Source organism: Zootoca vivipara, chromosome 7, assembly GCF_963506605.1.
Source record: "Zootoca vivipara chromosome 7, rZooViv1.1, whole genome shotgun sequence".
Taxonomy (NCBI): Eukaryota; Metazoa; Chordata; class Lepidosauria; order Squamata; family Lacertidae; genus Zootoca; species Zootoca vivipara.
Window position 1 is genome coordinate 92,932,602 of NC_083282.1, and position 27,659 is coordinate 92,960,260.

At 47.6% G+C, this 27,659-nt stretch overlaps 1 protein-coding gene across 1 annotated transcript in view; it reads left to right on the forward strand.

Moving 5' to 3' along the window:
• The window catches only part of LOC118088861 (bactericidal permeability-increasing protein), a 47,349-nt gene that overhangs the window by 16,602 nt on the left and 3,088 nt on the right, over positions 1 to 27,659 (forward strand). The window contains exons 2-15 of the mRNA XM_035123005.2: positions 6,925 to 7,072; positions 7,991 to 8,105; positions 9,519 to 9,647; positions 11,240 to 11,395; positions 12,055 to 12,118; positions 16,582 to 16,642; positions 16,759 to 16,850; positions 17,078 to 17,257; positions 18,875 to 18,934; positions 20,824 to 20,991; positions 21,640 to 21,728; positions 22,243 to 22,285; positions 23,452 to 23,512; positions 24,528 to 24,604. Coding sequence (XP_034978896.2) covers positions 6,934 to 7,072; positions 7,991 to 8,105; positions 9,519 to 9,647; positions 11,240 to 11,395; positions 12,055 to 12,118; positions 16,582 to 16,642; positions 16,759 to 16,850; positions 17,078 to 17,257; positions 18,875 to 18,934; positions 20,824 to 20,991; positions 21,640 to 21,728; positions 22,243 to 22,285; positions 23,452 to 23,512; positions 24,528 to 24,604 — 1,434 coding nt within the window. The 5' untranslated portion in view covers positions 6,925 to 6,933. The remainder of the gene's footprint in view (positions 1 to 6,924; positions 7,073 to 7,990; positions 8,106 to 9,518; positions 9,648 to 11,239; positions 11,396 to 12,054; positions 12,119 to 16,581; positions 16,643 to 16,758; positions 16,851 to 17,077; positions 17,258 to 18,874; positions 18,935 to 20,823; positions 20,992 to 21,639; positions 21,729 to 22,242; positions 22,286 to 23,451; positions 23,513 to 24,527; positions 24,605 to 27,659) is intronic.

Below are 27,659 nucleotides of genomic sequence, written 5' to 3' on the forward strand. Positions count from 1 at the left end.
TGGCACAGATTCACAGAGACTTTGGGGAGGCACTTTGCACATGATCAGAGGTTCTGATATCGCATTTCCAGGAAGGAACTGTAGCTCTGAAAACAAATCAAACAATTCTCTCTTTATGTCACCTTGCAGTGTAAATGCTCTGAAAGACAGAACCAATATATATATATATATATATATATATATATATATATATATATATATATATATATATATTGTGGTGTTGTAACTTAGAAGGGAAACTGGTTTGGGGTTTGAGAGGTTGAAGTGGTAGAGTTTGCCTTTAAAATAAATACCACACCATGCATCTGGGAGCAAGTGTTTTGCATGCCTTCTAAAGGAGTGATTTTCTCACTCCTCTTTGGAAAAAATAAAACACATGGGTTTTTAAACAACTCCAGGGGAGGTAAATGTGCCGATTCTACAATACCTCTGTGGTTGCAGCTTCTGGTGCTACTGGTTTATCACTAGATTACGCATTCAGATGTGTGTGGGAAGCTGCTGTCTGATTTCTATATCAGCTGGGTTTTTATAAAGGGCAAAACAAGCTTTGCACAGCTCATCGTTAAACTATGGAACTTGCTCCCCCAAGAGGCAAAAATGGCCACCCACCTAGATGGCTTTAGGAAGATTGGAGGAGAGGGCTATCGATGGCTATTTGCCATGAGGCTTTCCCTCACTTGGAGGCAGCACTTTCTATTGTTACAAAAGTTGGGTGCCTCCCCCTTTCTCTGCCAAATGGTAGCAAGATCCCAGGGGGTTCCTGGCACTCACATGGGGTCTGCGTTCCTTTGCATAGCTGTCAGGTTCTCCCCTTTTTAAGGGAAATTCCCTTATGCTGAATAGGCTTCCTCACGAGAAAAGGGAAAACTTGACAGCTATGGTTCCTTTGGAGAATCGAGACATGGCGGAGACTGCGTGGAGGGAGGTCAGATCTTACAGCATGGTCATTTCAAGAGGGGCTTGCCCCACATTGCAGTGCAACACTTGAATCAAAAACCTGTTTTCCAGCCTGCCTTCAGCCAGCCTGCCCAATATGGATCTCTCCTTTTTCTCTCCCCTCCTTCTTCCCAGAACACCTTGCTAAAGAAACTCTTTCCTGTAGCTTCAAACACACACCCCATGACCTTGGCAACATCTGTCTCCCCAGGCCAAAAGATTCCTCTCTGATGGCCCATCAACCCCCTTTATCAAACAAGATGAATTTTAACAAGGAGAAATGTAAAGTACTACACTTGGGCAAAAAAAATGAAAGGCACAAATACAGGATGGGAGACACCTGGCTTGGGAGCAGTACATGTGAAAAGGATCTAGGAGTCTTGGTAGACCACAAACTTGACATGAGTCAGCAGTGTGATGCAGCAGCTAAAAAAGCCAATGCAATTCTGGGCTGCATCAATAGGAGTATAGCATCTAGATCTAGGGAAGTAATAGTACCACTGTATTCTGCTCTGGTCAGACCTCACCTGGAGTACTGTGTCCAGTTCTGGGCACCACAGTTCAAGAAGGATACTGACAAGCTGGAACGTGTCCAGAAGAGGGCAACCAAAATGGGCGAAGGCCTGGAAACGATGCCGTATGAGGAACGGCTTAGGGAGCTGGGTATGTTTAGCCTGGAGAAGAGAAGGTTAAGGGGTGATATGATAGCCATGTTCAAATATATAAAAGGATGTCATATAGAGGAGGGAGAAATGTTGTTTTCTGCTGCTCCAGAGAAGCGGACACGGAGCAATAGATTCAAACAACAAGAAAGAAGATTCCACCTAAACATTAGGAAGAACTACCTGACAGTAAGAGCGGTTCGGCAGTGGAATTTGCTACCAAGGAGTGTGGTGGAGTCTCCTTCTTTGGGGGTCTTTAAGCAGAGGCTTGACAGGCATATGTCAAGAATGCTTTGATGGTGTTTCCTGCTTGGCAGGGGGTTGGACTGGATGGCCCTTGTGGTCTCTTCCAACTCTATGCTTCTATGATTCCTGCTGCTGGAAGACGCTTTCCAGCAGAGGGAGCCTACGCCTCTCCTACCGGTAGCTCCGCACCCCAGCCATTCCCCAGGCATATGTCAAGAATGCTTTGATGGTGTTTCCTGCTTGGCAGGGGGTTGGACTGGATGGCCCTTGTGGTCTCTTCCAACTCTACAATTCTATGATTCTATTCTATGATCATGTTAACAGATTTACTCTTCACCAGGCCAGCCAAGCTGGTTTGCATCAGCCAGCCCTGGGAATCCTTCTCTGGCAGGGCTCTTCAGCTTGTACTTTCATCCATATCCCAATTAATCATAGAATCTTAGAGTTGGAAGGGACCCCAAGGGTCATCCAGTCCAACCCCCTTCAATGCAGGAATCTCAGCTAAAGCATCCGTGACAGATGGCCATCCAACCTCTGTTTTAAAATCTCCAAGGAAGGAGAATCCACCACCTCTCGTGGGTGTCTGTTCCACTGTCAAAGAGCTCTTGCTGTCAGAAAGTTTTTTCCAAATGTTTAGTCGGAATCTCCCTTCTTGCAACTTGAAGCCATTGGTTTGAGTCCTACCCTTCAGAAAAAGAGAAAACAAGCATGCTCTTTCTTCCTGGTGACAGCCCATAAGATATTTGAAGACGGCTCTCCTATTTCCTTTTAGTCTCCTCTTTTCCAGGCTAAACATTCCCAACTCCCTCAACCATTCCTCATAAGGCTTGTTTTCCAGACCCTTGATCACCTTGGCCGCCCTCCTCTGCACACCTTCCAGCTTGTCAACATCCTTCTTAAATTGTGGCGCCCAGAACTGGACACAGGATTCCAGGTGTGGTCTGACTAAGGCAGAATAGAGTGGTACTATTACTTCCCTTGATCTGGACACTATACTTCTGTTGATACAAAAACCTACCATTTATTAATTTCTAGGGTTTAGGGGGAGTCCCCCCCCAAATCTGAAACACGATAATACTCGTGTTTCATATAACGCATATTGCACCTGTGCTGGTTGCTGATTTGCTATTGAGCCACATTCAAAGCGTTGCCATTAGTATATAAAGCCTTAACAATTTGGGACCAATATACCTGTGAGATCACCTTCCCATAACTCTCAACTGCTTCAATATGCGGAATTGGCCCGATTCTGCATTTGTAAGAACTTGATATTCTGGCAGCTGCACTTTGGAACTCCCTGCCTGTTGACGTCAATCCAATGCCTTCACTGTACTCTTTTGGTGCCTGTGAAAAACATACCGTATAAACTCGAGTATAAGCCGACCCGAATATAAGCCGAGGCACCTGATTTTACCTAAAAAAAACCCTGGGAAAACTTATTGACTCGAGTATAAACCGAGCGTGGGAAATGCAGCAGCTACTGGTAAATTTCAAAAATAAAAATAAACACCCAGGGCCGGCCCTACGGCAAGGCTGGGTGGCTCAGGGTGCCAGGGGGGTGCTGCGTTGCGGCGCCCGCCAGACAGCTGCGCTGGGGGGAAAACGGGGCGGGGGGGCGCTGGAGGGATCTTTGCACCACGGCACCAGGGCGCTAGATATGCTTAGGATGGCCCTGTAAATACCACCCTATGCCTTTCCCAGCTGTCGGCGGCCGGTGGGGGGAGAAGTGGCGAGGAAGGATCCCTTCCTTGCCACTTCTTGCTCCCCGCCGTCTCGCACAGAGCAGGCATAGAATCATAGAATCATAGAATCATAGAATCATAGAGTTGGAAGAGACCACAAGGGCCATCCAGTCCAACCCCCTGCCAAGCAGGAAACACCATCAAAGCATTCCGGACAGATGGCTGTCAAGCCTCTGCTTAAAGGCCTCCAAAGAAGGAGACTCCACCACACTCCTTGGCAGCAAATTCCACTGCCGAACAGCTCTTACTGTCAGGAAGTTCTTCCTAATGTTTAGGTGGAATTTTCTTTCTTGTAGTTTGAATCCGTTGCTCCGTGTCCGCTTCTCTGGAGCAGCAGAAAACAACCTTTCTCCCTCCTTTATATGACATCCTTTTATATATTTGAACATGGTTATCATATCACCCCTTAACCTTCTCTTCTCCAGATAGGACGGGGGTTCGGAGAGTCGCAGTGCAGCGCTTCTCCGAACCCCCGGTCCTGTGCCTTTCCCCACTCCTGCCTTATATTCGGCTTGAATATAAGCCGAGGGTGGCTTTTTCAGCACATTTTTGGTGCTGAAAAGGTAGGGTTATACTCGAGTGTATATGGTACTTGTTTAGGAAAGCCGGCCCAGACACAGAGAAAGACTCTGAACATAATACAGTGAGGATGCCTGCTTCAGATCAAGAGGCAGGGAGTTCCAGGTCCGCCACACTAAACGATCAAGTTCTTACAAGTGTGGACGGGTATTTTGCGGCATCTGCATTGGTGTCGTCAAAAATATTCAGTACTTTGAGATAGTTCTCGTGGAGCTGTGCTCCTTTGCATCTGTCTTGCCAAATGCAAGGTGGTTCTTTTAAAAGGAGACTCAGAAGCAATGCAAAACACAAGTGAGTGGGAAGAAGAAGATTTTATTTCTAAACAGCAAGCAATATATACATACCAAGCCTGCACTTCTATCTGCCACTTGGAAGCCCTCAAGAAGCGGCGAAGTGACTCCCCCAGGTAGCCTCAGTTTGCACAGTCCTTGTAGGAGCTTCTGAAAAACTGTGTCCAAACCATCTGGTTTTATAGATAGCCACCCTCTCCCAACGCCTCACTTTCCCACAACAATTTCCAACATCAAAGAAGGAACTACGGTATCCTCCACAGGTGATTAACGCAGTTGGGGGGGTCTTCACCTCCTCCCAACTGATTAAGACATCAAAGACTGTTCTCACACCATCAAAGAACTTAACAAGAGCGAGGGAGGGGGAAGGAACAAAGGCAGGAAGGGCTCAGTGTTAGATCACTAACTCCTAGATACACTGAATCATAGAATCATAGAGTTGGAAGAGACCACAAGGGCCATCCAGTCCAACCCCCTGCCAAGCAGGAAACACCATCAAAGCATTCTTGACATATGCCTGTCAAGCCTCTGCTTAAAGACCTCCAAAGAAGGAGACTGGACCACACTCCTTGGTAGCAAATTCCACTGCCAAACAGCTCCTACTGTCAGGAAGTTCTTCCTAATGTTTAGGTGGAATCTTCTTTCTTGTAGTTTGAATCCATTGCTCCGTGTCCGCTTCTCTGGAGCAGCAGAAAACAATCTTTCTCCCTCCTCCATATGAGATCCTTTCATATATTTGAACTTTTCTCCCTCCTCTATATGGCATTATTTAATATATTTTGAACATGGCTATCATATCACCCCTTAACCTTCTCTTCTCCAGGCTAAACATACCCAGCTCCCTAAGCCGTTCCTCATAAGGCATCGTTTCCAGGCCTTTCACCATTTTGGTTGCCCTCCTCTGGACACGTTCCAATATGTCAGTATCCTTCTTGAACTGTGGTGCCCAGAACTGGACACAGTACTCCAGGTGAGGTCTGACCAGAGCAGAATACAGTGGTACTATTACTTCCCTAGATCTAGATGCTATACTCCTATTGATGCAGCCCAGAATTGCATTGGCTTTTTTAGCTGCTGCATCACACTGCTGACTCATGTCAAGTTTGTGGTCTACCAAGACTCCTAGATCCTTTTCACATGTACTGCTCTCAAGCCAGGTGTCACCCATCCTGTATTTGTGCCTTTCATTTTTTTTGCCCAAGTGTAGTAGCTTACATTTCTCCTTGTTAAAATTCATCTTGTTTGCTTTGGCCCAGTTGTCTAATCTGTTAAGGTCATTTTGAAGTGTGATCCTGTCCTCTGGGGTATTAGCCACTGCTCCCAATTTGGTGTCGTCTGCAAACTTGCTCAGGATGCCCTCAAGCCCATCATCCAAGTCATTGATAAAGATGTTGAATAAGACTGGGCCCAAGACAGAACCCTGTGGCACCCCACTAGTCACTACTCCCCACACTGCAGTGCAACACTTGAATCAAAAGCCTGTTTCCCAGCCTGCCTTCAGCCAGCCTGCCCAAAATGGATCTCTCCTTTTTCTCTCCCCTCCTTCTTCCCAGAACACCTTGCTAAAGAAACTCTTTCCTGTAGCTTCAAACACACACCCCATGACCTTGGCAACATCTGTCTCCCCAGGCCAAAAGATTCCTCTCTGATGGCCCATCAACCCCCTTTATCATGTTAACAGATTTACTCTTCACCAGGCCAGCCAAGCTGGTTTGCATCAGCCAGCCCTGGGAATCCTTCTCTGGCAGGGCTCTGCAGCTTGTACTTTCATCCATATCCCAATTAATCATAGAATCTTAGAGTTGGAAGGGACCCCCAAGGGTCATCCAGTCCAACCCCCTTCAATGCAGGAATCTCAGCTAAAGCATCCATAACACTTGGCCATCCAACCTCTGTTTTAAAATCTCCAAGGAAGGAGAATCCACCACCTCTCGTGGGTGTCTGTTCCACTGTCAAAGAGCTCTTGCTGTCAGAAAGTTTTTTCCAAATGTTTAGTCGGAATCTCCCTTCTTGCAACTTGAAGCCATTGGTTTGAGTCCTACCCTCCAGAAAAAGAGAGAACAAGCATGCTCTTTCTTCCTGGTGATAGCCCATAAGATATTTGAAGATGGCTCTCCTATTTCCTTTTAGTCTCCTCTTTTCCAGGCTAAACATTCCCAACTCCCTCAACCATTCCTCATAAGGCTTGTTTTCCAGACCCTTGATCACCTTGGCCGCCCTCCTCTGCACACCTTCCAGCTTGTCAACATCCTTCTAGATGTTATACTCCTATTGATGCAGCCCAGAACTGCATTGGCTTTTTTAGCTGCTGCATCACACTGCGGACTCATGTCAAGTCTGTGGTCTACCAAGACTCCTAGATCCTTTTCATTTTTTGGTCTACATTTTTTGGTCTACATTTTTGGGTCTACCGGGTGCATGTCTCATACAGCATAGTTTTAAGTGCCCTTTCTTTCCTTTCTCCTCCAGGTAACGCAGATGACCTTCGCACACACCTTGGGCCCACAGAGAATGCTCTGGCCAATTTCTCTGGCTCTTTTGGCCTCTTGCGTGCAGACGGCCATGGGAGCGGATGGAGGCTTGAAGGTCCAAGTGACCCAGAAGGGGTTGAATTATGGTGCGTGACTTCACAGCAACCTCCATAATTGGCCCCAGAAATGCTCAAATTGAGAACTTGTTGGTGCAGAAAGTACTTTTAAAAATGTAGTGTTTTCATTAAGGCAGTGGTTCCCAGAGGAGGAGGTGGGGGGCAGGATTACCTAGGGAGACCCTCAGAGGCAAGGCGGTGGGGTGGGGCCGCCAGAGGTGCAAACGACGGCCAGACTTTTAAAAGCTGCTATCACTGGAATCAAGTTCATCCATTCTGTCGAATTAATTAAACTAAATAGTTTTAATTGAATAAATGTGCAATTAATTGTTACTGCTTTGAAGTTTATTGCGCTATTATCTTCCTTAGTGGGCCATGCAAATTGCTATTCTGGAAAAAAAGTTTTTTATAGGGTAGGGCAGTTTTCCCCCCTAAATAAATGTTTAGGGGTACTCTCATTTTGACTCAAGAAAATCACCATTTTATAGTTCAAATTGGGGAAAATAAATACAGGAAATAGACAAAAGTACAAAGATTCACAAAATGTTTAGGGGTATGCGTCCCCCCAGAAAAAAGCACTGGGGTAGGGGGGCATTGAAGATGAGGGGAGTGGCCAGAAAAAGTTTGGGAACCATTGGATTTTCCTGTGGGGCAAGGGGGGTGCTTGCTTATCTGTATGTATGAAATGTATTTTGGGCAGTTATTTCTCAAAGGTATTCTTCACCTACCCCCACCCCAGGGTTGTTGGCCCAGGAGCACCCCAGAACCTAAGATCTCAGGGCCCAAACCTGAGATCCAAGGGTGACCCCTAGTGATGTCATGAAGGGTGGGTCCTGGAGAGTCTTCCTCTGCCCTCCTTCCCAACACTGAGCACTGGAGACGGAGGTTAATTGGGAGAGAGGAAGAAGGCAGACCTCACTGATTCTGCCCCTTTCCCCCTCTTTACAGCAAAGGAACTTGGAATCGAGATATTGAAGTTAGAGCTGAAGAAGGAAACGTTCCACAACATAAATGGTTCTTACACTGTCCCGCTTGCTGGGAAAGTGCAGTATTCTGTATCTGGGTAAGCGAGAGAGTGTGGCTCCCCACATCCCCTCCTCTTGGCTCCGGACCACCAGAGTGCCCCTAAATGCAGCCTTCACCCCCAACTCCTCTTCATTGTCTTCCCTATCAGAGCTGGATTTGGTTGGCCACAGGCAGCTCACTAGAAGATAAAACAATAAATCCTGAGTTGGGGTGGCTGGAGGGGAACCCAAAAGACATCTAGACACCCCCTCTGATCCCAGTGCCTTGCCCCCATGGGGAAAGGCTGTCCCTCTGGGGTAAAAGATATGCTTTGCATGCAGAAGCTCCTGGGTTAAACCTCAGAGCGCCTGGGGCAACCCAGTCAGATGGGCGGCATATAAATAATTTATTATAATTATTACAGTATTATTATTATTATTATTATTTAGGCAGCATTACCAAGGAGGACTGAGTGAGACCCCTGCCTGAAACCCTGGAGAGCTGCTTTTGCTTTATTATCATAGAATCATAGAATTGTAGAGCTGGGTGGGAACCTGAGGATCATCTAGTCCAACCCCCTGCAATGCAGGAATATGCAGCTGTCCCATATGGGGAATCAAACCTGCAGCCTTGGCATTATCAGCACCATGCTGTAACCATCTGAGCTATCCTGTAGACCAGGCATCCCCAAACTTTGGCCCTCCAGATGTTTTGGACTACAATTCCCATCATCCCTGACCACAGGTCCTGTTAGCTAGGGCTCATGGGAGTTGTAGGCCAAAACATCTGGAGGGCCGCAGTTTGGGGATGCCTGCTGTAGACTATTATGTGTTTTCATTTTGTATTTTTATGTTGTGAACTACCCTGTGATCTTCAGGCAGAATACCAAGTCTGGCTTTGGTATAGAGCAGCTGTCTGTGTTCCTTTGCCCATACCCAGAAGCAGAGCTAGCTGTGCACCTGGAGGCGAGGCCATGGGGCCGGGGTGAGCTTCCCAGGGGGCGGGCTGAGTGTTCCAGGGGGCGAGACGCCCATGGGGGCAGAGCGAGACGCCCATGGCTGGCTGCTTTTGGGGTGTGTGGAGCTGCATCGTTTTGCCAGCAGCCTTCCTCCCTTCCCTCTTCTGTTGACAGTTCAGGGGAGGCTCCCCCCCCCAGGAAGCTGCCCAGGAGTGGGGGGCAATGGCGCACTGCCCGCCCATGACTCCCAAGCCTCCCCCAAGCTGTCAAAATGAAGGGGGAAGGGGGGAAGGCCACCGGCAAGGCAGCATAGCTCCATCCCTTCCCCTGAGGGCTCAGGGTAGGCTGGGGAGTCACGGGCAGGCAGCACACCGAATGTCACCCCCTTCAGTGATGACACACGGGGCAGACCGCCCCCACTGCCCCCTCCTCTGCCCCTGCCCATACCACCCCAAGGAAGTGTTCAGCAGGAGGGGAACCCTCCTTCAAGTGTCTCTCTGTTCCACTTTTTAGGATCCAGGTCACCGAATTCCAGGTGAACCAGGCAGGCGCCGAGTTTGCTCCTGGGACGGGTGTCAACCTCTCCGTCCAAGATGCCAAAGTCTTGATGAGCGGTAACTGGAAGTTGGCATCCTTTTTAGGGTAAGAACTGCCTGCTGTCATGGAGCTGCTTTCGACTTCCAAGCAGTGGAGATGGGAGGAGGGAGAGCTTTGGCTGCCTGCTGTCGCTGTTGGGGCTTCATCACAACTGTATGCTCAAAACACATGGCCCCTCCCTGCAAACAATCCTGGGAACTGTAGTTTAAGGATTCTGGGAACTGGTGTTTTTTTAAAAAAAATAATAAAGTATTTTATTATTTACAATGCACATACAACCACACAATTGTTGTTGTTGTTGTTGTTTAGTCGTTTAGTCATGTCCAACTCTTCGTGACCCCATGGACCAGAGCATGCCAGGCACTCTTGTCTTCCACTGGCAGGATTTTTTGGGGGAACTCCTTCGGGCTGGTGTGGGGGAGAAGGGGAGTTGGCAGCCCTGCTTTTCTCTGCTTGGCTAATGTGCAAAGTGTTGGCGAGCACATGGCACGGTGCATTATGCTGCAGGCTTGTGTCTGAAGACAGGGAACCCAGGCAGGTCTTTCTCTGTTAGACACCCTTCCCTTCTCAGTGCGCTTCCTGTCTTGGCCTGGAGCCAGACCTATGTGAATTGTGCAACCCCAATTGTCTTCTCCACATCAGGCTTCTTATAGATTTACTGTTGTTGTTTAGTCATTTAGTCGTGTCCGACTCTTCGTGACCCCATGGACCAGAGCACGCCAGGCACTCCTGTCTTGCACAGCCTCCCTCAGTTTGGTCAAACTCATGTTCGTAGCTTCGAGAACACGGTCCAACCATCTCGTCCTCTGTCGTCCGCTTCTCCTAGTGCCCTCAATCTTTCCCAACATCAGGGTCTTTTCCAAGGATTCTTCTCTTCTCATGAGGTGGCCAAAGTATTGGAGCCTCAGCTTCACGATCTGTCCTTCCAGTGAGCACTCAGGGCTGATTTCCTTCAGTAGGAATAGGTTTGATCTTCTTGCAGTCCATGGGACTCTCAAGAGTCTCCTCCAGCACCATAGTTCAAAAGCATCAATTCTTCGCCAATCAGCCTTCTTAATGGTCCAGCTCTCACTTCCATACATCAGCACCGAGAAAACCACACAATTACACCAACTCAAATACTGACAATACATAAATACGAACACAAAAAACCGAACATTATGTGACTTCCCTCCCCCAGTGATCGTCATTTTTTAATATTCTTATTTAGATTGCAATTTGTAACTCTCATCCTTAGTATTACAGTATTTCTTAGTTCTGGGAACTGTAACTCTGTGAGGTGCAAACTACATTTCCCAGGATTCTTTAGGGGGAAAGCTGTGTGCTTTTGTGTGTTTGCAACTGTCCTGGCTGAATAAAGATTCAGTTGCTGATCCAGTCAACGTCTCTACCTGGATATGGAAGAGGTGACCATCTTTTCCTTCACATCAGACACACATCACTTCCCTCTGATGGAAGAAGCCATGGCTCTCGCGGGCTTTCTGGCTGGGCATTGTGCTCCATCTACCTGCGGAACAGAGCCAGCTCAGACACCCTTTCAGTTTCTCCATCCCATCTTCAAGAGGCTGTCCTGGCTGTACACCATCACTGCTCTCCTTGCCTCGTTCTGATGCAATGACTGCATCTTTCCCCTACAGAGATGACAGTGGCACTATTGACATCAGCATCGACCGGCTCACCATCTCTATGGTCATGGGAGTGGACAGGGGCGATGAAGGACGGCTTCGGGTGTGGTATGAAAGCTGCCGTTCTGCCATGGGGGACTTCAGGTTGACATTCTACGGGGGAACCAGGTACCTCTAATTCCTTCTTTTCCTAGACACTGAGAGGCAAAGGACTATAGCTCAGTGAGAGAGCACCTGCTTTGCATGTAGAAGGTCCCAGGTTCAGTCCCCAGCATCTCCAGGTAGGGGTGGGAAACTAAGACATCTGCTTGAAACTTTAGAGAGCCAATGGACCATTTTTTTTTAAAAAAAAAGAGCTTGTAACTTGGGAAAGTTACACTGAAATGGTCACTTACAGTTTCTGGAGTTCAAAGGCTTTATTCATGCAGGAGCAGATTTATCTTAGTAGGAACTATTTACAGGATAGAGATGAAAAGAGAGAAAATGGATCAGCTTTTAGAGGTGGAGTTAGCTTAAAAAGAGAGGCTACAAACAATTGCTAGCTATATTGCTAAACAAACAGTGCCCTCATGTGGTTTAAAGTAGCACATTGTCACTGTTGGAGTAACTCAGACAGTAAAGCATGAGGATCATAAACCAAAATCTAATCTCTCTTCCCTACCCAAAGCTTGGGCGATGTCCCACAGAGAAGGGGCATCTCTCTTGCTTGAGGCCACTGCAAAACCCCTCCTCTAGGTTGGAAGAACAACAATGTTAGATTAGCCATCATATGGGATGGAGCGTGTGCCCCTAATCCCATGGACATTTGCTCCTTCTTTCTCCCACAGCTGGCTGTACAACATTGCAGCGTCTGCTCTTAAGGACATGCTGAAATCAGAAGTCAATCAACAAGTAAGATTTTTGAACTTCTAAGGTGAAGAACAAAAGCTGGAACTTATTACTGCTGCCCGTCTCCATTGCCCTGCCTGGCCCTGCCCTGCCATGCATGTGAAGTCCTGGTACTTTAAATCAGGGACAGGGAAACTGTGGCCCAGTGCAGACTACAACACCCATCATCCCTGAGCATTGGCCATGCTGGCTGCAGGGGCTGATGGGAGTTGCAGTCTCTCAACATCTGGGAGAGCCACAGAAGCCTTTGCCCCCAGCATTAAATGCATACGTTTGTGGTGGAGCAATTACCTAGTCCCAGAGCGGAATTAATAATAATAATAATAATAATAATAATAATAATAATAATAATAAATTTATTATACCCCACCCATCTGTCTAGGTTTCCCCAGCCACTCTGGGCGGCTCCCAATCAAATATTAAAAACACAATACAGCATCAAAAATTTAAAACTTCCCTAAACAGGGCCGCCCCTTCATGGATCAATGCCTTGTCGTGGTGAAGGGGCTTGAATAACTCAGAGAAGCTATGAGCTATGCCATGCAGGGCCACCCAAGATGGACAGGTCATAGTGGAGAGTTTTGACTAAACGTGATCCACCTGGAGAAGGAACTGGCAAGCCACTCCAGTATCCCTGCCAAGAAAACTCCATGGACAAAGACAACAGGCATATAAAAGTTATGACGCTGGAAGATGAGCCCCTCAGGTCGGAAGGCGTCCAACATGCTACTGAGGAAGAGCGGAGGACAAGTACAAGTAGATTCAGAGCTGATGAAGCGGCTGGGCCAAAGCCGAAAGGACGCTCAGTTGCGGATATGCCTGGAAGCGAAAGGAAAGTCCGATGCTGTAAAGAAAAATATTGCATAGGAACCTGGAATGTAAGAACCATGAGTGGAGGTAAGCTGGATGTGGTCAAAAATGAGATGACAAGAATAAATATCGACATCCTGGGCATCAGTGAACTAAAATGGAAGGGAATGGGCGAATTCAGTTCGGGTGACTATCATATCTACTACTGTGGGCAAGAATCCGGTAGAAGAAATGGAGTGGCCCTCATAGTCAACAAAAGAGTGGCAAAAGCTGTAATGGGATGCAATCTCAAAAATGACAGAATGATCTCGATACGAATCCAAGGCAGACCTTTTAACATCACAGTAATCCAAGTTTATGCACCAACTACCGGTGCTGAAGAAAGTGAAATTGACCAATTCTATGAAGACCTACAACAACTTCTAGAAATGACACCAAAGAAGGATGTTCTTCTCATTACAGGGGATTGGAATGCTAAAGTAGGGAATCAAGAGATAAAAGGAACAACTGGCAAGTTTGGCCTTGGAGTTCAAAATGAAGCAGGGCAAAGGCTAATAGAGTTCTGTCAAGAGAACAAGCTGGTCATCACAAACACTCTCTTCCAACAACACAAGAGACGACTCTACACATGGATATCACCAAATGGGCAGCATCGAAATCAGATTGATTATATTCTCTGCAGCCAAAGATGGAGAAGCTCTATACAGTCAGCAAAAACAAGACCTGGAGCTGACTGTAACTCAGATCATCAGCTTCTTATAGCAAAATTCCAGCTTAAACTGAAGAAAGTAGGAAAAACCACTGGGCCAGTAAGATACAATCTAAATCAAATCCCTTATGAATACACAGTGGAAGTGAGGAACAGGTTTAAGGATTTAGATTTGGTGGACAGAGTGCCTGAAGAACTATGGATGGAGGCTCGTAACATTATACAGGAGGCAGCAACGAAAACCATCCCAAGGAAAAGGAAATGCAAGAAAGCAAAATGGCTATCCAACGAGGCCTTACAAATAGCGGAGGAGAGGAGGCAAGCAAAATGCAAGGGAGATAGGGAAAGATACAGGAAACTGAATGCAGATTTCCAAAAAACAGCAAGGAGAGACAAGAGGGTCTTCTTAAATGAGCAATGCAAAGAAATAGAGGAAAACAATAGAATGGGGAAAACCAGAGATCTGTTCAAGAAAATTGGAGATATGAAAGGAACATTTCGTACAAAGATTACCATAATCAAGGACAAAAGTGGTAAGGACCTAACAGAAGCAGAAGACATCAAGAAGAGGTGGCAAGAATACACAGAGGAATTATACCAGAAAGATATGGAGGTCTCGTACACCCCAGGTAGTGTGGTTGCTGACCTTGAGCCAGACATCTTGGAGAGTGAAGTCAAATGGGCCTTAGAAAGCACTGCTAATAACAAGGCCAGTGGAAGTGATGATATTCCAGCTGAACTATTTAAAATTTTAAAAGATGATGCTGTTAAGGTGCTACATCCAATATGCCAGCAAGTTTGGAAAACTCAGCAATGGCCAGAGGATTGGAGAAGATCAGTCTACATCCCAATTCCAAAGAAGGGCAGTGCCAAAGAATGCTCCAACTACCGCACAATTGCGCTCATTTCACACGCTAGCAAGGTTATGCTTAAAATTCGACAAGGCAGGCTTAGGCAGTATGTGGATCGAGAACTCCCAGAAGTGCAAGCTGGATTTCGAAAGGGCAGAGGAACCAGAGACCAAATAGCAAACATGCGCTGGATTATGGAGAAAGCTAGAGAGTTCCAGAAAAACGTCTACTTCTGCTTCATTGACTATGCAAAAGCCTTTGACTATGTCGAGCACAGCAAACTATGGCAAGTTCTTAAAGAAATGGGAGTGCCTGATCACCTCATCTGTCTCCTGAGAAATCTCTATGTGGGACAAGAAGCTACAGTTAGAACTGGATATGGAACAACTGATTGGTTCAAAATTGGGAAAGGAGTACGACAAGGTTGTATATTGTCTCCCTGCTTATTTAACTTATATGCAGAATTCATCATGCGAAAGGCTGGACTAGATGAATCCCAAGCCGGAATTAAGATTGCCGGAAGAAATATCAACAACCTCAGATATGCAGATGACACAACCTTGATGGCAGAAAGCGAGGAGGAATTAAAGAACCTTTTAATGAGGGTGAAAGAGGAGAGCGCAAAATATGGTCTGAAGCTCAACATCAAAAAAACCAAGATCATGGCCACTGGTCCCATCACCTCCTGGCAAATAGAAGGGGAAGAAATGGAGGCACTGAGAGATTTTACTTTCTTGGGCTCCTTGATCACTGCAGATGGTGACAGCAGTCACGAAATTAAAAGACGCCTGCTTCTTGGGAGAAAAGCAATGACAAACCTAGACAGCATCTTAAAAAGCAGAGACATCACCTTGCCGACAAAGGTCCGTATAGTTAAAGCTATGGTTTTCCCAGTAGTGATGTATGGAAGTGAGAGCTGGACCATAAAGAAGGCTGATTGCCAAAGAATTGATGCTTTTGAATTATGGTGCTGGAGGAGACTCTTGAGAGTCCCATGGACTGCTAGAAGATCAAACCTATCCATTCTGAAGGAAATCAGCCCTGAGTGCTCACTGGAAGGACAGATCGTGAAGCTGAGGCTCCAATACTTTGGCCACCTCATGAGAAGAGAAGAATCCTTGGAAAAGACCCTGATGTTGGGAAAGATTGAGGGCACTAGGAGAAGGGGACGACAGAGGACGAGATGGTTGGACAGTGTTCTCGAAGCTACGAACATGAGTTTGACCAAACTGCGGGAGGCAGTGGAAGACAGGAGTGCCTGGCGTGCTATGGTCCATGGGGTCACGAAGAGTCGGACACGACTAAACGACTAAACAACAACAACAACAACAAACAGGGCCGCCTTCACTTGTCTTTTATAAGTATAATAGTTGCTTATTGCCTTGACATCTGCTGGGAGGGTGTTCCACAGGGCAGGCACCACTACCGAGAAGGCCCTCTGCCTGGTTCCCTGTAACCTCACTTCTCACACGGAGGGAACCGCCAGAAGGCCCTCAGCGGTGGACCTCAGTGTCCGGGCTGGACAATGGGGGTGGAGACGCTCCTTCAGGTATACAGGGCTGAGGCTGTTTAGGGCTTTAAAGGTCAGGACCAACACTTTGAATTGTGCTCAGAAACATACTGGGAGCCAATGTAGCTCTTTCAGGACCGGTGTTATATGGTCTCGGTGGCCACTCCCAGTCACCAGCCTAGTTGCCGCATTCTGGATTAATTGCAGTTTCCGGCCACCTCTAAAGGTAGCCCCACATAGAGTGCATTGCAGTAGTCCAGGCAGGAGATAACCAGAGCATTCACCACTCTGGCAAGATAGTCCACGGTAGAGCATCTGCTCTTCATGCAGAAGGTTAGCCTACTACAGGTTCAATCCCCGGTGTATCCCCGGGTAGGCATGGGGGAGATCCCCACCTGTTTGAAATTCTACAGTTAGTGTAGACAGTACTCAGCTGGATACAGCAATGGTCGGACTCACTTCCTACCTTCCTAAGTGCGCAATGCTGACCCACCTTCAGCTGGTGCCAATTTTCCCTCTCCATTTGTGATGAGAAAAGAACTCTAGGTGACATTCACTGAATGTTCTGGGCTTTTTCCCCTTCCAGCTGTGTTCGGAGGTCAAGAAAGGAATCGGCAAGATTGCGGAAATCCTGAAAACCATGAATGGTAAGCATCTTGTTTGCCTGGAGCTACCGTACCAGCTCATCACCCCTCTGGGAATAATTTTTGGCACACTGGTCTGCACCTTGCTAAACATTGGCTTTCTCCGTCTCCTTTTCCAGTCTCAGTCCAGTTGGACCCCATTGCAGGGATAGACTATTCCTTGGTGGAAAGGCCCGTGATTGATGTGGATCGATGCAATGTGGACCTGAAGGTAATGATAACCTTGGGGAGATGGAGGGAGTAAGGAACTGGCCGATAATTTCGGGTTGTCTGTGGATCTGTGAAGCCTTTTTTCAAACCTCTCCATCTCAGCCTTCTGGTGAAGCCTGATCCCAAAGTAGGTAGAGCTTTGTAGCACTATGAGATTGAATAGCTGCGGCAATCTCGCTGTGGAGCGCCCTCCACAAGTTGACCATCTTCCCTCCTCTTCTCTCCTAGGGTCAGTTCTTCACGGTGGGAAAGACCCTCCACGGCGGCCCCTTCCAGCCTGCCCCCTTCCTCTTACCCAACCAGTCAGACTCCATGGTCCTCCTGGGCATCTCTGAACTCGTCGCCAACTCAGCTGCCTTTGTGTACTACACGGCAGGGGCGCTCAGGGTGAACTACACAGATGCTATGGTAAGGATGTGTGGGTGTGCACACGGCCCATCAAGGCCATCATGCGCAGGTACATGGTCCCAGGTTTCAATCCTGGCATCACCAGTTGACAGGCTATGAGGCTGAAAAGACCCCAACACAAATCATTGGAGACAGAGGCGGAGCTAGCTGCTCCGGCACCCGGAGAGGCGCACATGCTGTGCACCCGGGGCAGGGCTAGCTGCCTGGGGGGGGGGGCGGAGCGAGCAGGGGCAGGGCGAGCATCCCAGGGAGGTGCTGCCCGCAGCGAGCGGCAAGCATCCTAGGGAGGCAATCGACTTCAGCAATCAGTGCCCATGGGGGGTGACTGGCACGATGATAGGCACCCAGGGGGTGATTGGTGCGTTAATTGGTGCCCAGGGGGCAACATGGCGATCTGCCCAGGAGGATTTTGTCACCCCCCCTCAGGAATGACACCTGGGGTGGACAGCCCCCCCCCCTACTCCCTTCCTACAGCCCTGCTTGGAGAGCTGCTATTATTGTAGACAATCAGACACACACACACACACGCAGAGAGAGAGAGAGAGATGCAGGGTAAAAGGTAAAAGTATACTCTCTCGCATTGTTTAATATATGGGGGTTTTTTGCATTGTGAAAGCTCTTTGAGATGCTTCATTTTTAGCGCTCCGTAAATTAAATTCTGATTATAATTATTAATGCTGAGCTAGATGGAGTGATGTCCTGACTTGGAAAGAGGCAACTTCTCAGGGTCTGATGGGTCTCGGCTTGCCATAGGGTTGCCATCTTTCAAAAAGTAAAATTATTGACTCCCACAAAAATTTGTGCACTTCTTTTAGGAAACCAGCTTTTTGGGGGAACAAGCTCAAATTCCCCCAAAATGGTGATTTTAAGCTTTAGGAGCTGTTTCCGGTGCTTTTTTTCGTCGCATTGCCATACACCTGGGTTTTTGCTGACATTTTGCCAATCCAGCTAAATTCCCCTCCTGACGCCATGCTTACACCTGAAAACCAGGACATGTCAGGATCCTTGCCTGAAGTCCTCTTAGGGATGATCCAAACCTCTGAAGGTGTGGCTCTACTATGGAACGAATGAAGCTTCTAACTCCCCCTACCATAACTCGAAACTAATAAGGCATAGAAAATTTTTATTCACACAAGTGACTATGACATGTGAGATAATTTTAATCAAATTTTAATCAAAATAAGAGGTGGTATGGTTAAATTTGTTTTTTTAAATGTGGTGATCTGTCATGGAACAACCCCACTGAAGATGGTAGCAGTGGTTGCCCGGACCTTGTTGCTGGTTCCAAAGGTCCCCCAAAATGTAGCTCTGCCATTGCACCTCCGGTTGCCCTGCCTCTTCTCCGGGAGAAATGGCAATTGGATTTTCCGTGGATGGCTGTTTGTTCCAATTTAGCACTAAAGAGCACCTCATCTAAGTGAGAACTGTGGGGCAAAGGCAAGACCGCTCATACTTGGACCTAGAAAACACAAGACAAGTGTAAAACCTTTCTAGGCCCAGGGCAAGAAGAGGTGTGGATGGTCCCTTATCTCCAAAGATTACGGAGAACAAATCCAATGAGTCAGCCTGGAAACTGGGGCTGCCCCAATCAAACATTCACACGTGTTGTCGTTTCAGGTCCCCAAAACGTTGCCTTTGCGTCTGAACACCAAGAATGTGGGGATATTTGTACCAGAGGTGAGTTTAGTCTTGTGAAGGTGGGGAAATTATTGCCGAGGGTGGGGAGGAACAGAGGGAAATGTGATTGCCCCCCCCCCCCCAGCCACAAGAGCCAAATGCAAAACTGAAAACCTCTTGTGAAATCTTTTCTCTTGTGGTGCATTCTTTCTTTTGGAGCGATGGGTCACAAAAAGGTCTTGTTTGTTGTGTAATTTGTTGTTGTTTAGTCGTTTAGTCGTGTCCGACTCTTCGTGACCCCATGGACCAGAGCATGCCAGGCACTCCTGTCTTCCACTGCCTCCCGCAGTTTGGTCAGACTCATGTTCGTAGCTTCAACAACACTGTCCAACCATCTCGTCCTCTGTCGTCCCCTTCTCCTAGTGCCCTCAATCTTTCCCAACATCAGGGTCTTTTCCAGGGAGTCTTCTCTTCTCATGAGGTGGCCAAAGTATTGGAGCCTCAGCTTCAGGATCTGTGCTTCCACTGAGCACTCGGGGCTGATTTCCTTCAGAATGGATAGGTTTGATCTTCTAGCAGTCCATGGGACTCTCAAGAGTCTCCTCCAGCACCACAATTCAAAAGCATCAATTCTTCAGCGATCAGCCTTCTTTATGGTCCAGCTCTCACTTCCATACATCACTACTGGGAAAACCATAGCTTTAACTATACGGACCTTTGTCGGCAAGGTGATGTCTCTGCTTTTTAAGATGCTGTCTAGGTTTGTCATTGCTTTTCTCCCAAGAAGCAGGCGTCTTTTAATTTCGTGACTGCTGTCACCATCTGCAGTGATCAAGGAGCCCAAGGAAGTAAATGTAATTCTATGTAATAGAATCATAGAATTGCAGAGTTGGAGGGGATCCCAAGGGTCTCTTAGTCCAACCCTCTGCAGCACAGGAATCACAGCCAAAGTTGATGCTGCAGAAAATTTGCATGTGCTAGGTGCACCTTGTAGGGCGGGGGTCAGCAACCTGCGGCCCATGGGCCACAAGCAGCCCACGGGCATCGTTTAAATGGCCCATCACCCTGCCCCTGGACCGAGCCACCCACTTGGCAAGTCCCCGTGTGCTGCGCTGAACTGGCACACCGCAGAGCGGGGACTCGCTTCCGCTGTGGTGGAAATCGCGTCTGCGCAGATGCAGGTGCCGGAAATCGTGTCTGCGCAGACGCGATCCGACCCACAGTGCACAGAGTGAACCAGCCAAGTCTGTTCCCCCCCCTGCTGTTGGGGAAAACTTTTCCGGAAGATATTTGTATTTCGAGGAGTTTGGTGATCTGACATGGTCATTTCTTCCTGCCTCTGTTTACTTCCCCTCCCTATCTCTTTTTCTGCTCTTTGATGGTTGAGAACAGCCTTTAATTTGTTGGAAGGAAGTGATGATGCAGGGGACCTTCTGACCTTCTTTGATGTTAGACATTGTTTGGAGGAACGTGCGGTATTGGAAGAGGGGGCTAGCTAATCTGCACTAGCTAGTTGGGCAAGGCACATAGGCTAACAAGTTAGCTACCGGTATCTATAAATCGGATGGTTTGGGGGCAGAGTTCTGAGAACCTCATGCATGGACTGATGGCCGCAGGGCCGTGCCACCTGAGGTTACCGGAGGGGTGTGTGTGTGTCACTTCGCCAAATCTTGGGGGCTTCCCAGTGGCAGATCAAACTGCTTGCTTGGTAACGTATATAATGCTTGCTGTTTAGAATAAAATATTTCATCTTCTCACTCGCTTGTGTTTGTATTGCTTCTGAATCTCATTAAAAGAACCAGCTTGCATTTAGCAAGACACACCCACCCCGTAGTAATTCTCATGTGGAAGCACCCCCAGACCCAGAAATATTGATCTCTCCCCGTGCCCCCCCAATCGTAATGAAACATCCGTTCCATCGCATCGCCTCTCTTTTCTCCCCTCCGCAGCTGAACGAGCGCTTTCCAAATATGCCCATGGAGTTCCACCTGGCTGCCCAAAAGGAACCTGAGCTACGCTTCCAGCCCACTGGGGTGGAGGTCACACTCTTTGGATCTGCAGAGGCCTTTGTCATCCTCCCGAATGCCAGCCTGGCCTCCGTGTTCCTGCTGAATATTGTAAGCATCGTTAACGGGTGGGGGGGGTGGAGGAACGGCGATCCCTCCCCTTCTCTGAGGTGGTGGGGAGAGGCTTCAATATGAACTGTCTTAAAGGACGAGAGTGTCGGGAAGTGTGCATCAACAGGTCTGCTGCTGCTCCTAGCACAGCAAAACAGTGCCTGCATCGCACGGGGTTGGACTAGATGACCCTTGGGATCCCTTCCAACTCTACGATTTTATAAGTGTGCTTCTGGGAGCTGTAAGGCAGGCATCCCCAAACTTCTGCCCTCCAGATGTTTTGGACTACAATTCCCATCTTCCCCAACCACTGGTCCTGTTAGCTAGGGATCATGGGAGTTGTAGACCAAAACATCTGGAGGGCCGCAGTTTGGGGATGCCCACTGCTCCTGCTTTCTTACTTAAAGCTAGCCCAGAGAGTGGCCTTCTTGCCTGTCAGCTTCTTCCCTCCCCGGGTCATTGTGGATGGGTCGCTGCCGTTGACTCTGGCTTCCTCCAGCGTTGGTTTAGCGCACCCTGCTGTTGGGCTCCCAGCCTCCTGCGCTACCATTCCCCAATGCGCACAGGAAGCATGAACGGCTTTAGATGCATCACCCAACCGAGACTTTGCTCATCTTTGTCTCGTTATTCTCTCACTTTGGCTTACAGGACGCCAACCTCACCGTGCAACCCCTTCTTCAGCCAGGGAAGTCTGGGAAGACCCTTGGCTATGCTGGGGCTTTTGTGGCCCTGAAAAAGTGAGTGTCGCTTCTCTTCTCTGGCTCCAGAGTCTTCCTCTTATTCTGCAACCCCAATCCCCAGGATTAGCACAGGATTCCTGTGTGCTGTTCTCTCACCTTTAATGCGGGCCTCCGTGCAATTATTATTATTATTATTATTATTATTATTATTATTATTATTATTATTATTAATTTCCCCTGCCCATCACCACCTGCATGGCATGCAGAAAGCTCCAAGTTGGGTCCCTGGCATTGCTGAGTGAAGATGGAAGGAGCTGGGAGACCAGGGTTTAAATCCCAACTCGGCCATGAAGCTCATTGGGTGAGCTGAGGGGCCAGTCACTGCCTGTCAGCCTAATAACCTACCTCGCAGGGTTGTTGCAAGGATTAAATGAGAACAATGCATTTACCCCCTTCAGCTTAACTGGAGGGAGAAGGTGGGATATAAGAAATGGAATGAAGAAGCCACTGTTCCCGAGAGCATAAAAGAACCCAGACTCGGCGCTTTCTCATCCTTTTGTGTATCCAGCAGGTTGCGCCTGTCTAAGGAATGGTCCAAGGTTGGCGAGATCAGGGTGAGTATAGAGGAGGAGGAGGAGGAGGAGGAGGAGGAGGAGGAGGAGGAGGAGGAGGAGGAGGAGGAGGAGGAGGAGGAACTCAGGGGGATGAAGGAATGGGTGGGGCTTGGAATCTGGAAACGGGGGTTGTGAGATGCACCTAGTTGTGCCCACACTTCCCTCCTTAAAACCAGTGCTTTTTTCGGGGAGTGGGGTGGGATTATGAGGGTGGAGGTGGTACTCAGGGGTACGCATACCCCTAAACCTTTTGTGAATTTAAGTTTGGCCTCATTGAGGGGCAGTATTTCAATATGAGTAGGAAAATGAGAGTCCCCTAAACATTTTTAAAAGAAAAAAAACACTGCTTAAAACTATACGTCTGGGTTATCAAAAGAGATAGATAGATAGATAGATAGATGATAGATAGATAGATAGATAGATAGATAGATAGATAGATAGATAGATAGATAGATGATAGATAGATAGATAGATAGGTTAGATAGATAGATAGATAGATAGATAGATAGATAGATAGATAGATAGATAGATAGATAGATAGATAGACAGACAGACAGACAGACAGACAGACAGACAGACAGACAGACAGACAGACAGACAGACAGACAGACAGACAGACAGACAGACAGACAGACAGGAAGGGGGCAGGTGTCTGAGGAAAATGATTCCCCTCCCCAATTATTTTTAAATTATTTTTCCACATTATTGCAAATCAAACCAATTTAATTTAATTTAATACAATTCATTACAGTCCAAACATATGATCACCATCATTCCCTCGTTTCTTATTGGAGTCCAGGTGACATCCTTCACTTGCCGTCAAACCATTCTTCCAGATGGCTACTTTTTTTTAACCTTACAAACAGCACCTCAGTTACAGCTTATAAATAAATATTCCATTTCACATGTGTAGTCCTTCGTGTACATTGTTATTCCAGGTGCATGCATTTTATGAAATAAAAGAATAAATGATTTTTGCATTAGTTTCTCAGCCTGCTTGGCCTCTGGCCATGCCCAACACTGCCATGTGGCCCCCAGACAAAGTGAATGTGGCCCTTAGGCTGAGAAGCTCCCCGCTTCCTGCATGGTGACCCTCCATTTTTACAGTGCCCCCCCCTATTTTTGACTCCTCCATTTTTCAAGCCCACTGTCTTTGTGCTACGCAGGTGACCGTTTTGGAGACGCTGCTGAAGGCGGCCAGCAACTTGGGGATGTCAAGGCTCAACAGTGAGTTCAGAACAGTTTTCCTCTTCTGCTTCTGCTAGGGGGGGGTCCCCCTTCCTCTGCCTCCTCCCCCCTTATTTGGGATAGAGCATCTGCTTTACATGCAAAATATCTCATTTTCAGCCCCTGGAATCTCCTGCCTGACGTCATGGAGAAATGCTGCCGGCCCATGTCAACAGTACAGAGCTCGATGGGCCAGTGGCTCCTAACTCGGAATAAGGCCGCTTCTATGGGCTTTAAAATAGGATCCCGTGAACCTTTTAGATTCATGGGGTCCTATTTTTAGATTCACAGCTATATAATCCCTGGCAGGTGGCCGTCCAACCTCTGCTTAAAAACCTCCAGGGAAGGTTCCAAGCCATCGATAGCCCTCTTCTGTTCCATGAATTTGTCCAATCCCCTTTTAAAGCCATCTAGGTTAGTGGCTAGGGATGCGGGTGGTGCTGTGGGTTAAACCACAGACCTAGGGCTTGCCGATCAGAAGGTCGGTGGTTCGAATCCCCGCGATGGGGTGAGCTCCCATTGCTCGGTCCCAGCTCCTGCCAACTTAGCAGTTCGAAAGCACATCAAAGTGCAAGTAGATAAATAGGTTCCGCTCCAGCGGGAAGGTAAACAGCATTTCCGTGCGCTGCTCTGGTTCACCAGAGGCGGCTTGGTCATGCTGGCAACATGACCCGGAAGCTGTACGCCGGCTCCCTCGGCCAATAAAGCGAGATGAGTGCCACAACCCCAGAGTTGTTTGCGACTGGACTTAACTGCCAGGGGTCCTTTACCTTTAGGTTGGTGGCCACCACTGCCTCCTGCTATTAACCTGGTGTTGGGCATCTTGGGAAAGCTGTGTCCTGAAAGGCGACGTTAAACTTTCATTAAAAAAATTCCTTCCAGTAGCACCTTAGTTGGTCTCTAAGGTGCTACTGGAAGGATTTTTTTTTTATTTTGTTTCAACTACGTCAGACCAACATGGCTACCTACCTGTAAGTTAAACTTTCAGTTAAACAAATCATTTGCATTTCTGTAGAACGGCTGAAGGAAGCGATTGCTCTTCCAAACATGTACGGCTCCAGTTTACTGAACCCCACCGTCATGATGAACAAGGTGAGTTCCTAGGGAGCGGCTTCACTTTGCTTGTGGCCCAGACTTTGTCAACCCAGAAGACAGGAGCAGTCGATGGCATGGCCTGGTTACTGCTTGGCTTAATGCCAGGCAAGCAAGCGCTGTTCAGTAGGAGCAGCTGGTGAGAATGGAAGCTGGCGAGGAATAGAACTCTCTGCAGGTTGGACGCTGTCTACCCAGGAACAGGAGAACCTGGAACCAGCATGAGTTTGGATCAGGACCCTCTTCCCAGGTAGGTGAGGCAGGGTGCCAAGCAGCGATCTTAGCTCAAGACTGGCTTTATCATCTGGGCAAAACAGGGTGTTCTGACCAGGGGAGTGTTCAGTCCAAAGAGGGTCTCTGATTTTCCCCAGAGCCAAGAAGGCACAGCTTAAAGGCTGTTTGGCACAATGGATCTTGATATTGTCGCTCACAATGGGGTGCAGAGAACAAAGGTTTGGTCTTTTCAGCTCACGGCTTGATCTGATTAATTTGAAGCAGGTCCGTCGCGTTCGGGCAAAGTCTAAGAAGGCTGTGAATGTCACCGGGCAAAAAAAATGTCAAAAGGCGCCGCCGTTATTCTGCTCCAGGAGTTGAGAGAGCTTTGATGGTTCCCTTTGGTCATGCTGAGACCAGGTCATGTTTCTGGGTGATTAAGGTCAAGGAGGAAGCAGGGTTTTTAATGGCACCATTCAGGAGCTAAGATGGCACCCGGGGTCCAAAATGGAACCCAAGAGAGTTTGGACAGGACAAGGCTCAGTCACGGGCCAAGGTCAGATGCCAACACAGGGTGATGCCTTCTGTGAGGAGAAAGCAAGGGATGACCAGGCAGAGGGCCTTCTCGGTGGTGGCGCCCGCCCTGTGGGACGCCCTCCCATCAGATGTCAAGAAAATAAACAACCTCTATACAGTGGTACCTCTACTTACAAATAACTCTACTTACAAATTTTTCTACTTACAAATGGAGCTCCGTCCGCCATCTTGGATGCGGTTTAGATAGGATTTTTTTCTACTTACGAATTTTTAGATAGGGTTGCTTCGACTTACGAATTTTTTCTCCCAATGCATTCCTATGGGGTTCGACTTACAAATTTTTTCGACTTACAAATGTGTGTTCGGAACGCATTAAATTCGTAAGTAGAGGTACCACTGTACCTGACTTTTAGAAAACATCTGAAGGCAGCCCTGTTTAGGGAAGTTTTTAAATATTTGATGTATTTATCGTGTTTTTAATATTCTATTGGGTGCCACTCAATTATTATTATTACTTGAGATGCACTTTGAGGACGCCTGAGGGCCTTTTAGGAAGAGTCGGCAGCGAAAGTGATAAAAGAATAGAGCAGCTTTCTCCAACTACAACTCCCACTAGCACCAGCTGTGCTAACTGGGGCTGATGGGAGTTTCAGCCCAAACATCTGGATGGCTGCACTGGTTGAGGAAGGCTGGGACAGAGAATTTTGCAAATGTCTTTCTTCCCTGAAGAGGTGAATCCACACAGCCCTCACAAACAATGGGTAAGGATACAGCCCTTGCTGGAGTATTGCGCTCTTTGGAATAAACTGAGGCAGTGTGGTGTAGTGGTTAGAGTGTTGGACTAAGACCTGAGAGACCAGGGTTCAAATCTCCACTCGGCTATCAAGCTCTCACTTCATAGGATGACCTTGGGCCAGTCCCTGCCTCTCAGCCTAACCTACCTCACAGGGTTGTTGGGGCGTTAATAATAATAATAATAATAATAATAATAATAATAATAATAATTTATTATTTATACCCCGCCCATCTGGCTGGGTTTCCCCAGCCACTCTGGGCGGCTTCCAACAGAAAAATAAAACACAATAATCTATTAAACATTAAAAGCCTCCCTGAACAGGGCTGCCTTCAGATGTCTTCTAAAAGTCTGGTAGTTGTTTTCCTCTTTGACATCTGTTGGGAGGGCGTTCTACAGGGCAGGTGCCACCACCGAGAAGGCCCTCTGCCTAGTTCCCTGCAACTTGGCTTCTCGCAACGAGGGAACTGCAACGAGGGTTAAATGGGGGACGGACGGACGGACCCTGAATGGCACCTTGATCTCCTTGCGGAAAAAAGTGGAATATAAAGGCCCAAAGGTGGCGTATATATATAATGCTTTACTTATGGAAGTGCGCAGAAAGACTTGGAGTCATAGCTTCAAGATGGTTGCAATTTCTGCTTTTTCAACGGCATAGCTGCAAAATCAGGTGTGACAGTCATTGCTGATTGGGAGGTCTTGTGTGACAAACCTGATTCCTTCAGATCAGCCTTTTTGTGATAAAGAAAATGACGAGAAACACACTGGACACTGTGGCTTTGACCCAATGTCATCTGGCCTCTCCTAAGACAAATCAGCTAGAATGCTTAATACTGTAAACAGGTTTCTTGGGAGCCAGTGTGGTGTAGTGGTTAAGAGCGGTAGACTCTTAATCTGGGGAACCGGGTTCGCATCTCCGCTCCTCCACATGCAGCTGCTGGGTGACCTTGGGCTAGTCACACTTCTCTGAAGTCTCTCAGCCCCACCCACCTCACAGAGTGTTTGTTGTGGTGGAGGAAGGGAAAGGAGAATGTTAGCTGCTTTGAGACTCCTTCGGGTAGTGATAAAACGGGATATCAAATCCAAACTCCTCTTCTTCTTCTGTTTTGTTTGTCTACAAGGAGGTTAGACAACATTGACTAGCTACTGATTTGTAATGGGCGATTTGTTTGTGGGGAGGTTATACTGTATGGTGTTTCACCAAGCAAGAGATACCCCTGTTTCCTTATGCATTCCCCTCCATCACTTTCCTTATGTCTAAAAGTCCTTTTTGGGATGGAGGAAATTGGTTTGCAGTGCAAGACCTCCCAATGCATTATAATTGCGGAGTCTGAATCTGCTGGTATTGGGACTGGATCCCACCCACAAAACTGGCTGTCCGGAAGCACATTGGGGGGGGGGGCTTTAGCTTTCTATGGAATTTCATTGCATAAAGTGCCTTTAAAAATGATGCAAAAGGGAAAAGAAAGAACAACTTCTTTTTGCAAGGTGTTAAGAAGAAATTGTTCAGGA